Source organism: Sminthopsis crassicaudata, chromosome 1 (assembly GCF_048593235.1).
Source record: "Sminthopsis crassicaudata isolate SCR6 chromosome 1, ASM4859323v1, whole genome shotgun sequence".
NCBI classification, from domain to species: Eukaryota; Metazoa; Chordata; class Mammalia; order Dasyuromorphia; family Dasyuridae; genus Sminthopsis; species Sminthopsis crassicaudata.
In genome coordinates this window covers 679,776,607-679,789,278 of record NC_133617.1, presented here as the reverse complement: position 1 = coordinate 679,789,278, position 12,672 = coordinate 679,776,607, and the positions used below count along the sequence as shown (strand labels likewise).

The 12,672-nt window shown below is 32.4% G+C and overlaps 1 protein-coding gene across 7 annotated transcripts in view; it reads left to right on the top strand.

Moving 5' to 3' along the window:
- Positions 1 to 12,672, top strand: part of TNS3 (tensin 3) — a 455,488-nt gene that overhangs the window by 273,596 nt on the left and 169,220 nt on the right. For all 7 annotated transcript variants that reach the window (XM_074283576.1, XM_074283574.1, XM_074283580.1 and 4 more), the window contains 3 exons: positions 8,604 to 8,656; positions 9,429 to 9,600; positions 12,516 to 12,566. In XM_074283576.1, the coding sequence (XP_074139677.1) occupies positions 8,604 to 8,656; positions 9,429 to 9,600; positions 12,516 to 12,566 (276 nt within the window). The remainder of the gene's footprint in view (positions 1 to 8,603; positions 8,657 to 9,428; positions 9,601 to 12,515; positions 12,567 to 12,672) is intronic.

Genomic DNA, 12,672 nt, shown 5'->3' with positions numbered 1-12,672 from the left:
GTTCATTATGGTTTTCTACCTATGCATCTCAAGCATCACTGATATTTTTGGGATAAATTTATTTCACATGACATAGAAGAATAAAGAGCAAGAGACATTTTTAAGAAATCTCCTTCACAAATAGAAACTGGAATTTTAAGAAATCTCTGAAAATCCAGGAAAAAATTTAAAGATATTCATTTACCTTGAAGGAAATCTAGAATGTTTTCTCTTCTTTCCTCTGAACGAGTTTTAAATTATTCATTTTCTTTACCCACCAACAAATGTTTCCAACGCATATTTCAACAAAGCTTCCTTTTCTTTTCTGATCTGGAGTAGTACTATTCCATTATGGCTCTCAGAGAAAAGCAAATTTTCATTCAAAACTGAAGCTTAACATATTTTTTTCCTCTCCCAAATTCTCCTCTGAGTCAGTAAGAATTCAATATAATTCAACAAACTTTTATTAAGCATCAACTGCAGGCATTATTGAAAAGCCTACTTCTTACACTACAACAAATTCAAATGCCTTTGCTTGGATTCTATGGTTTGGTCTCCTTTCCAAGCCAGGATGGCTCCCCCAAAATATAGAGTAACTTGAGTATTTTAGGATATCAGGATTCAGTGCATATTTTATCTGTTTATTTTTACCTGCTTATAAGTATACTTCTTTTCCTCTTGTCTTTTCTTCTTTGTATATTTAATTGTTATTTCTTTTGAGAATGCTAGTCTTCCATATTAGAAGGTTTTTCAGTTTCAATCACACTTAACTACACTTGTACATTTACTCTTTACTTCTTTATCTTGTCTCTCTCATTCTACTTGGCACCTGACCAAGTTCAATTCCTCCCCAAAGTGTCCTTGAGATAAGTTTCCCTGGAAGCTTGCTATCTTCAGCCCATTGGATCTATTACTTAGTTCTGTTTGCAATACTTAACCCTTGAAAGCCCCTACTATGCCTGTGAGTATAGTGATAAGGAACTTCTCACCTTAACTAAGCTTGCTAGCCCTCTGCAATAAGGAACTGTTACTCATAGTAATAGCAGAATAAATAGGAAGGGAAATAAATCTCCTTTTACTAAGATTCTTCCTCCCTTTCTCTCACTATTTTTTACTCTTTATCCCTTCAGAGAGAGAAGAACAATGAGAGGAATGGTAGTATACAACAAAGTAGAGGTAAAATGAATTGATCTGAGAAAATCTCTGTTGACAACTTTAGTTTTCATCCAAAGTTGAAAAGATTCCCAGACCAGCATCAACTTAACACTCAAAATTCAATTCTCTAAATATAAATCCAGCTCTCTTTCTAGTAAATGATGAATGAACTTGCCCCAGGGGAACTAGACTTGAATCTGGGTTTGCTACTTATTACTTGTATAACTTTAAAAAAGTTACTTGTTACTCTCTGGAGTTAAAAAAAAAAAAAAAAAAAAGTTAAAAGTTACTCTCTGGAGAGCCTGTGGGTTCTCATCATTTAAATGAATTGAAATAATCTTTAAATTACTTTGCAGTTTTAAATTTTATCATCAAAACTATGTCATCCTTTCAGTTTCCATCTCTTACTTACTTTTTTGAATTTTTGGACCATGAAATGGTAGTGTAAAAACATTTTTTAAAATAAAAAGCAAACCACTAAACAAAAAAATATGGTGTGTTGAGTTTTTAAAATCCCAAATAAGTAAAAATGTTGATTTTAAAAATAATTCACCTTATCTTTTGTACTATGTGTCATAAATATTACAATAATGTCCTTGCTGACTTTTTTAAAAATTCACCTTTTTTTTTTCCTCCAAATAAATATAGTAGCATATTCCTATGAGAGGAATAATTGACTTAAAGTTAATGACTTTTTGCTGCTAATAATAAGATATTTAACAGTAGGCACACAAACTGAAAGGGGAAATGGGCCTCTCTTCAGGTAATGGTGGAGTGTACTATTTTATCTTGTTTTTTCTGTGGTGAATGGATAGCATTAAATCTTGACTGCTAACATTATGTAATTACAATTTATCTTTAAAAGGGTTTAATAAGACTTGCTTTAAGGTTCAACTAATTGTGTAATTTTTACAGATTGTTATTAGAAATTTTTTTTCCACCAAATCAGATTTTATGATTAAAATGTTCAGTGGAATTACTATAATGATATCTAAGTTATAATCTCTGCTCAAAGGACTATATTGTGCTTGCAAATAAAAACTTTAGATTCTGCTGTGCAGTCATTCTATTTAGAGCTTACATTTCTCCTATGTAGATTAATTATTAACTATTTGAAATTTTGAATGAAGAAAGAATGCAGGAAAGACTACGATGATTATTGAAATTAAGGTCAGTTTCATTTCATAGAATTTATGTGGCAAGTTTTCTAATAAGATCAAAAAAATCTTTCAGTCTTGGTCAATGAATAGCATATTAGTCTTTATTTAGACTTTTCTTCAATATGCTGGATATTTTTTCTTTGGGTTGTCAAAGAACAGTGACTATGGTTCCCTTAAGATGTCACTTATCTGGGCCTGGTAACTTTAATTCATGAAAGACAGTTAGGTACTTTCTTTATTCCCTTATATTATACATATATACATGCATGCATACATACATTTCACTTTTCTAGTAACCAAATTTATTGCCTTTTATAGACCAAAAAATATTCTCCTTTGCAGAGAAAGCATAAGAAAAATAAGATCAGAGTAACTCTATCTTCCCTCTTCTGTCTTGCATTATTATACTATCCTCCACAAGTACTGATTATGTCCCTGTGCCAGTCTTCCTTTTTGTCATCAATATATATATATAAACATGTGGCAAATCTTTGTGCTGTCCTTAGCCTTCTTAGCATTTAGTGCATTTTAGTTTTGGTAATTAAATAGATTGATTATGTCATAGAACTTTTATTTTTCCCTTCTATCTTTTTTGTTTTGGAGAATGCCATGAGAAGTATCCTAATGAACAAAACAGTGCAATGGAAAGAATGTGGGATCTTAGTTGGGAGGATGAGTTCAAATCCTAATTATTTTCCTTCCATAATTTGGGAAAGTTAATTTATCTCTGTGGCCTTCAGTTTCTTTGTTTTCATAATGAGGGAGCTAAAACATAGTTACTTTTAAATTCCTTAATTAAAAGATTAGCAAATCTTTCCCCAAATCCACAATATCACAGACTGTGTGCACATTTCATAATTAGAATTGGAATTTAATTCTCTGGGTTGGTCAGCTAAAAGCTTTTCCGTGATGATTAACTATTTATGTATAAACTTAAAACTCATGATATTGGTCTCCTAGACAACCTTCTCTCTAATGGTTAAATGATCATTTTCTCCTTTGCCAATGAAAATTATACTCAAGGCAATACCGTGTTATAAAGAATGCAAAATAACTAAACCCTCTAGAAAAAGTATGTGTGTTTTGATGAGCTTTGAGAGGAGAGAGTCAAAGAGTTGACTTTAGCTGCATCATTTCATACCTGAATTCAGAATATATCCTCCTCCCTCACTTCCATAGTTTACCTTTTGTCACTTTTCTGTATGCTATGTACAACTAATCTTAAAATGGAACCTGGGTGATGATAATCCAGTTCTTAGAAATTGATACAGTGTTAACCTGTAGGAGAAAAAAAATTATTATAGGTTATAGATTTCTTCCCTTGCATTCTATAGGCTATTCTAAGTGCCTTGGTATTCTTTCCAAGTAGGTAGCCAGGAAAAAAACAAGGAATTCCAATATGATTCTAAATTCAGTGATGATAGTTAATTTTCACAATGACCTAGATAAATTGAGTTGTTCTATATTTAGAGATGGAATTTGTAAAGATATTTCCTCTTTCTGAGTTATTATTCTTTAAAAGTAGATGCAGCACCTCTCAGCCATGTTCCAAGAGAGGAACTTAATACATCCAGTTTGGTACTAGTTCTGATATGGAACAAAACAATTTTCTTGGTCAAGTTCATCCTGTCTGTTGCTAGTCCTATCAAGATCAGTCCACCCCAGCCATTTCCCTCTTTTCTTTCTATTACCCCTCAGAAGACAGAAGCTAGTAGAATTCCTCTTTTGAGACTCTCACTTTTTTGATCTTAGAGAGGGGCTCTTTTTCTTATGCTCCTTAGGAAAGAATGTATTTTAAAACTTTAAAGACATGCACACAATGTCAGATTGGAAAAGTACCCTAAAACACTATAGATGACATTTCCCCAAATCACATGGTATAATTTGTGCCTGTAAAAACACAGAGTTTCTGCTAAAAAGCATTGCTGAGATGGTGGCCAGAATCAGTTCACAAATGATTTGAGTATTCCTATCACTATTTTTTTCTATGGAGAGACTGGAGGAAAGAAAAACACTCTATTTTCTCAAGTCCTCTGATAACCATTGCGTATTTATGCTTTCTGGCCCCTGGCACTTACAAAATTAACTCAGCTGATCTAATTGTATAATGAGACTGTATTTTACTGCTTGGAAGAAGTTCTCTTTCCTATACCTTGCAGTTATCTTGATGGTATAGGAAGTCTTGTTTCCTGATTTCATCCAGAATGTATTTATCACTGACAAAAGTTAGTAGAAATTCTGTTGAAGGAGAGAAGTGAGCTGATACTGTTAATAAGGTGATGGAAGACATGCATGTGGAGCTTTAATTTCCTTTTCAAGTATACTCAAGATACACAGGTATCTGGTATATGTTCTCTATTTACCAATTATCGTTCAGTGGCAGGCTCTTGTTTCACATGTGACACAATCAAGAGACACCTAATTTAAGGTTAAGGAACAAAGGGGGGAAAACCAATTGATTTCCCTCTCTTCAAAATACTCATCCAAGTACAAAAAATTGGAACCATACTAAAGTCTTAGTCTTGGGATTCATTTTAGAAATAGCATTGGTCATTTACATAACTAAGTAAGGCCAGATGTTAGAAGCTTAAATTTAGCAGAGACACTTCATTTACCATACCAGTCATGTAACAAAATGAGCTACTCATATATTTATGACTTAATTTATCTTTGTCATTGTGATAATGAACCATCATCAACTATTGTTTGTTTCATACTTCTTCCTAGGGCTTAAGAATAAAAATTGGCATGAAACTTGGTAAAATGCTAATAATTGTTTGAGGTCTCAAAGTTCCATGTTGTATAACAAAGACTTGAAAGAACTACTTTGTGTGAAAGTTTCTTCCATTATTAAGCAACTTTGATTTTAAGGATGCTTTTTCTCTTAGACACAGAGAGCTAAAGTGATCTGCCTGTGGTTACATAAGTAGTACATGTCTGAGACAAAATGTGAATTCAGATCTTACTAACTCAGTAAGTCTTGTGGTTTATCTACTTTTTTTTACCTAGGTTCCTTAACTAAAGATAGTTTTTAAGAACTTTAAAAATGTCAGGGTTAAGAGGAATTTAAAAATATTTCTAGGATTTACACCATTGCTTTATGTTTATATAGATATTTTCTTTCAGCTTTTTTCCTTACATTTCTTGATTCTTAAAAAAAGAAAAAAATATCTGTCTTTTTCTTCCACTTCCAGTTCATCTCTAAAATAGCCATGACACATAAATGAAGACTATCTTGAATATTAAGTTCTCTTCTTTTAATTTAAAAATCTGATGAATGAAGCATTTTATGTTTTCTTTTCCTTATTCCTCCAAAAGTTAAGTTACTTGGTAGTTTTTCCTTTCCTTTCCCCTTTCCTTTCCTTTCCCCTTTCCTTTCCTTTCCCCTTTCCTTTCCTTTCCCCTTTCCTTTCCTTTCCCCTTTCCTTTCCTTTCCCCTTTCCTTTCCTTTCCCCTTTCCTTTCCTTTCCCCTTTCCTTTCCTTTCCCCTTTCCTTTCCTTTCCCCTTTCCTTTCCTTCCTTTTTTTCTTTCTTTCTTTCATGATTCTCAGCGATAGAAGAAATAGTCTTAACTTTTATTAAGAGCAGTATGAAAATTAAAATGGCTAATGTGCGTATTTTAGTGTTTAGTTGGGTTTTTTTAGTCATATCAGGCCTTTTTTGACTCTATTTGGAGTTTTCTTGGCAAAAGACTTTGAAATGGTTTGCCATTTCTACCTCCAGCTTATTTTACAGATGAGGAAATTGAGGGAAACAAGATTAAGTGATAATAATCAGGGTCATCTAGCTAGTTAAGTGTTTGAGGCTGAATTTGAATTCAGGTCTTCCTGACTCTAGAGCCAGCATTCTATCTATTGTACCATCTAGCTATTCAGAATCTTTTCATAACCCTTAAAAAAATATGGGAGCTATTTCTTAATGGAAATTTTTTTCCTTATCAACCTTGATGTATAGTGAATAAATGTGTAATTAGGTCATTAATTTTATTTATCACTGCTTTTACACTACCTCATAATTTATATCTAAGTTCATTTTATTCAGCCCAACACCTGGGAGGAATAAAGTATAAATTCCTTTTTATATGACATCCTTATATATCTTATATGTGCTATTGACATTTATGAAAATAAGCTCTGTGCTATTTATTCATTATATCTTCCATACTTTTGAGAGGAGCAAAAATGACTACAATAAGTGATAGATGAAATGATGAATTAACTCTGAGAACTTATTGTTTCAATTCTTTTTTCCAGAAAAGTATTCTGGTTGTAGATACTTTGGGCTTATTAGAGTATAGCATAGGAAGATGGTAGCAGCTTGATTTCTGAGATTCAGAAAATAAATTCTTTTTAACTCTATGATCCTTCAAATTACTATTATTCAACTATAACACTTAAAAAATTAATTGAAAATTAAAGATACAGCTTAGAATAGTACAAGTTCCTCTTGGAGAGGCAACCAATAACATTTATAATTATCTCCAGAAGTAGTTGGAGGCAATGAAGGTAATCCAGAATTTTGAAGGCTTTGTGAAAACATGACAAGATTTGGTAGTTCCTTCAAAAGTTTTAGTTAGAGGCAGGTGTCGGCTTTCCTGAAGCTAAGTGCTAAGTCTCATAATGGACATTTGCCACTAGGTAGTTTGAGTTTTTTTGAGCATAATAACTCAAAAAGAACACTTACTGATCTAATGATTTCTGGGTGTAGGAGTAATGTATGCAGCACAATTACAGGCCTAGTAGCATAGAAAAGCAAGCAACTATAAATAACTAGAATGCTTTGATAAGGAAATGAACATTGGGCACTTGACAAGTGGGAAAATGGTTCACTAGACTGATGAAGGATAGGGTGATGTACCAAGAAGAGACCCTGAAATCATAATTGATTATTTTGTTGTAGATAATCTAGGAAACAGCAGGCCTCTCAGAAAAAGTTCTAAACTTGGGATGGAAAATGTCATCCCCATCCGGTGAAAGAAGTATGGAGATTGAATGTGGATTGAACCATACTCTTTTCACTTTTTTTTTCCTTTTCTTTCTTGTGATTTTTCCCTTTTGTTCTGATTTTTCTTTCACAGCATGAATAATATAGAAATATGTTGAAAATGATTCCATACATATAACCTATAACAGATTGTTTGCTGTCTTAGAGAAGAGGGAAACAAGGAAGGGAGGGAGAAAAAGTATTGAACTCAAAATCTTACAAAAAATGATTGTTGAAAACAATCTTTAGATGTAATAGGAAAAATTGAATACTATTGAAGAAGTAAAAAAGAAAAAGCTTTAAACACCTGATGGGAAGAATGAAAGAGTTATAAACAGATTATGAGTGGTTTGTGTACATAAAATAGAATAACAGTTTCTGTCAATGTTTTTCTTCATTTGGCATTTCCTCAGCTGAAGAAAAAGAAAAGTAGCAGCCATATATAAAACCAAGAATTGATTAGTGCCTCCTTATTTTAATCTAAAAATCTTAAATTAACAAAGGATTTTCATGGTTATTGTGATTTCCATTAACTGAGGATTTTTTTTTCTAAAATCTGCTTCCCTACTATTATTCATGACTACTTACTATACATTTTAAAAATTTAATTTTTTAAAATTTTTAAATATTTTAAAAATTAGTTTCAAGGATTCTTTGGCCAAAATATTCATAATTTAGTGGTTGACCTGCTCATGAAGAAGTACTCACGGTTAGAGGGGAAACCATCTGTCAATAGTCATTTGCTATGTATCTGAGATGTACCAAGCATTGTGTTTCATCTCTAACATTAAGAAACAAGTGTCATTGTCTCCACAAATAATCAGAGATGACATGTGTAGCCATAGGACAGTAGTTGTGATTATTATTCCAAGATCTGAAGTGGGATAGGATAAAATGGAATGGTTGAAAAAATGATGTAGAAAATCACTGTTCTTGTCAAGAAGAAGGAGAACAGTAACAGCAGGGTAGATGGCAAGATTACCATACCTGAGCAAACTCTAGTGCCCTGGTGAATGGCTAGAAGCTTCTGAAATATATTTGTTTACTTTTCACTCATATACTTATCTATCTTATATTAGAACCAGCACAAGTCTATTATGTTTCCTCTATCAAAAAGCTTCCAAACATATTTCCAGAGCACAAGCATAAAAGGATGCTGTGAATGTATTTCAAATTGATAAAAGCATAGGTCTAAATTTTGACACAGCATATTTTACAAAATGTTGGTTTTGCTTTATTTAGCTTTCTGTGATATATATTGATGTGTGTGGTTTATTACCCCAAAGAAAATTTAAAATGATTAACAATTTGTTTTCTTCCCCTCAGGCATCTGACAGTTTTTCCAAAAGTTCTTCATTCTGCTGTGATAAATTTTCTCAGTAAGTGTTCCTTTCAACAATTATTTTGTGTGTCTGTGCCTCCAGCCAACATTAAATCTACAGGAAAGTGATCATCTTATCTCTCTGTATGGCATAATTTTACTTACTTTTTCCAGATATAATTATTATACCTTAAAAGTCCTATCTTTAAGAAGTCCAGAGCACAAAAATCCAGAATATCTTGGCAAGAGAATGCAGTTTGACTAAATAATAGGACTTCGGGAGAAAAAAAAATAACAAAACCAACACATCTGAATTAAGTTTTTAGAGATAGTTTCATATAGTCAGAGAAACAAAGAACTTGGAGAATGAAAATAAGGTTAAAATGTCAACTCTTCTTTACTGGTTCTGTCTAGAGCAAATTACCTAATGGCTTTGGATGTCAGGGTTTTGATCTTTACTGTGAGGCTGTTCACATGTGGTTTAGGCTCTGAGTGATGAGATTAGTATGGGAGCAGTCAGAATGAAGAGAGAAAGAATTGGTAAATGAAAGAAAGTCACAAGTTAAAACTAAATACAAGTTTTATCCTTGAAATTCAATCTTTCATAATTGATATTTAATTGAAATAAAATGCTGATCAGCTGATAGTGAGTTAAGCTTAAAAATTATTATTTGAATTTTGTCATCTTTCAAGAATAAATATATATGAATTTTGCTGAAAATGGGTATCATTCATTTTTCTCTTTCCCCCCCTTCTTCTTATCCCTTCTTCATACCTTTGTCTAATTCCCTTTTTCTGTGCCTACTTTTGAATCTTCCAATCTTTCATAGGAGTGCCATATTGGGTCATATCATGGAGGAGGGCTATGAACTCGATCTCACCTACATCACCGAGCGGATCATTGCTGTCTCCTTCCCAGCTAGTTGTTCTGAGGAAACTTATCTACATAACTTGCAAGATGTAACCCGAATGCTAAAATCCAAACATGGAGATAACTACCTGGTAAGAGTCCGCACTGTTTGCTTTAGTAAATACTATGAAGACTTGCTTGTAAGAATTTTAAAAATACTGCCATTTGTCTTATAGCAAAGTCAGTTTTTGATTATACCTGTGGGGTGAAGGTAGGGGTAAGTAGAATGAAGACATTGAGTTCTCCCTTTTAACAAATAAAAATAGATATTTCCTCAAATAGTTAAGCAACAATAACTGATAGAATAACCAAAACTTTGGGCAATTTTTAATTTCCTCCTCTCTAAAATGGGTAATATAATAATAGGACCTATTTAGCAAGATCATAGTGAAAAGCATATATGGCCATTGTATGCAATATTCTGGTGTAAGAAAATCATACATATAATAGTGATTAGGAATTCAAATTTGTTTTCATACTTTTAAGATGTTCTAGGAATAGGAATATAGGCAATACAAAAAAAATAATATTTTTTTATTCTTTTTGCTTTTGTGACAGAATATAATGTACTATGTTAAAATCTGTCATTTGAAAGAGAAAGGCTGATATTCTCAATTCTAAACCTATCTTTTGTCATTATCGCATAAAAATCTAGTCGAATGGGTATGAATATCTTCTTTCCATTCATTTCTCACTATTAGACCAATTTCTTAATTGATCTATTTAACAGGTATATAATGCAGTCCATTTTGCTACATCACATGCCATCTGTTGTACTCATTAAACTTTAGTGACTGTATAAAATGAAATGGAACCTGTTAGAAGAGTTTGTAGTCCTGGAGCTGTGTCAGTGAATATCCTTAGTTATTATAATTGAAAGTTCATTGCCATTGAATTTCAGTTGGTTGCTACTCTGATTAATAATTACATTCAAATTTGCTATTGGATTTTTTTTGTTGGCAATTTCTACAAGTGTTTCTTTATGTTCTAAATGCCATAATTTTATATATTTGTATTTTATATTTTCCACTAACCTGCTCAGTCAGTCATGTAGTGTAACTGTATGGCAAATCAGAAGACATTCCAATTCCATTTTTGCTATTTAGTTTTTATGTGAATTTGGACATGTAATTAAATTCTATGAGCCTCAATTGCTCCATCTGTAAAAGGGGAAGAAATAGATAATCCTCAAGGCCCTTTTTCTATCTAAAAGGTTATGATCTTGTAATACCAAGAGAAAAAAAAGGACATTTCTCAAGAGTTTTAGAAAATCGGTGTTAGGATCCCATTGTTTCAGAAGGGAAGATGGAAGACTCTGCAATATGAAATTTGATTATAAATTGCAAATTATGCCAAAAAGGAGAATCTTCCAAAAAACTACTTTAGGGAACTCTCACGTGAGTTAAGTTCTATAACAATAAGTGGACATGACAATTATAGAAAGCTTTTATATGAACTTTGGTAGTAACAGGGAAGAAGTGAAAAGTGATAGTAATTTGAAATGAGTTTGAGCAAATTTGGTTTTGGTATGGTAATGATAAAGTTGAATAAAGAGGGTTTTTTTTTTTTAATATAGCTAAAATATGAGCATTTTGGTCCCCACTTGTGCTGAGTAGTTGGGTGATATAATATACCTGGATTCAATTATTCAATTCTTATATCATATCCCTGCTACATTTGTGACTTTAGGCAATTTTCTAAATTCTCTCAGTTTTAGGTATCTCCTCTCTAAAATGGGTATAACACTGGCTCCTAATTAACAGGATCATTATGAGAACCATATGAAATAGAACATGTAAAATGCTTAAAGTTCTGTAGGAACACTAGTTACAGTAGAAGTAGTAGTAGTAGTAGTAGTAGTAATAGTAGTAGTAGTAGTAGTAGTAGTAGTAGTAGTAGTAGTAGTAGTAGTAGTAGTAGTAGTAGTAGTAAGTAGTAAGTAGTAATAGTGGTGGTGGTGGTGGTAGTAAATGTTGGGTTAGGAATCAGAAGAAATTGGGAACATAGAAATGCAAAGTGAGAGTAAAATTGGGTGATAGATTAACATTTGAAGGAAGAGAGGACCTAATGAAAGAATAAAGCATAGATTAAAATACTACATTCTTAACCCATGATTTGGAGGGAGGTTCAAGTAACACAATGAGGAAAGTGCTGGATTGGAGTCAGAAAAACTGCAGTCAACTCTCAGCTTTTTCATTTATTCCCTGTGTAACCATGGTCAAGTCATTATCTCTTTAAGCCTTAATTACCTAATCTTTAGTTATTTTTTTAAAAAAGACTCATACTAGGTAACTACTAAGGTAATCTTTACTATTAAATGTATTGAACTCTGAAGCTGTATCAGAGTGAAATGGTACAATTGGAGATAGGCTATAAATCCAATGTTCATTTCAGTGTATCCTGCTGCTTCCTTTTTAGGAGTAAACACTTATTTTTTAGAGGACTGTTTATCCCTTTCAAGATAGCATTTTTCATAATCTTTATTTTCCCTATTTATCCTTTTATATTTGAAGTACAATAATGAGTACCTAGAGGTTTTGGCAACTCCTTAAGAGTTTAAATTACAGAGAAGGCCTAAAAGGGAAGAGTGAAGGGAGAAAGGAAAGAAGCAAATATTTATCAAGTACCTAGTCTGTATTAAGTGCTAAGTGCTTTACAAATATCTCATTTGATCTTATAACCATCCTGGGGCATTTATTGTAATGATCCTCATTTAACAGATGAGGAAACAGGCAGTTTAAGTGACTTTCCCAGTGTAGCACATTAAGTGTCTGAGGTTGAATTTGAACTCACTGACTTTAAGCCTAGTGCTTTATCCACTATACCACCTAATTGCTTTCTTACCTAGTTCAAAGAAATCACTCTACTTGTCCTTTTAACCACATGAAAAACCGCTAAAGTCTAACAAAATCTTATAGATGATAACTAATTTAATTCTGTTTTTCCTATTTCTGAAAGTGATGGCTTTTATAATATCTTAGTATTTGTTTGTTTTTTCACATTACAGGTGATAAATCTCTCTGAAAAGAGATATGACCTTACCAAGCTTAACCCAAAGGTATTATCTTTACCTTTATTCAAACTACAATTTCTGATCTAAGATAGCTATTTTGTATTTACATAACAGACATACATGTGGAATTGCTGTTTTGCCTAATTCTCCT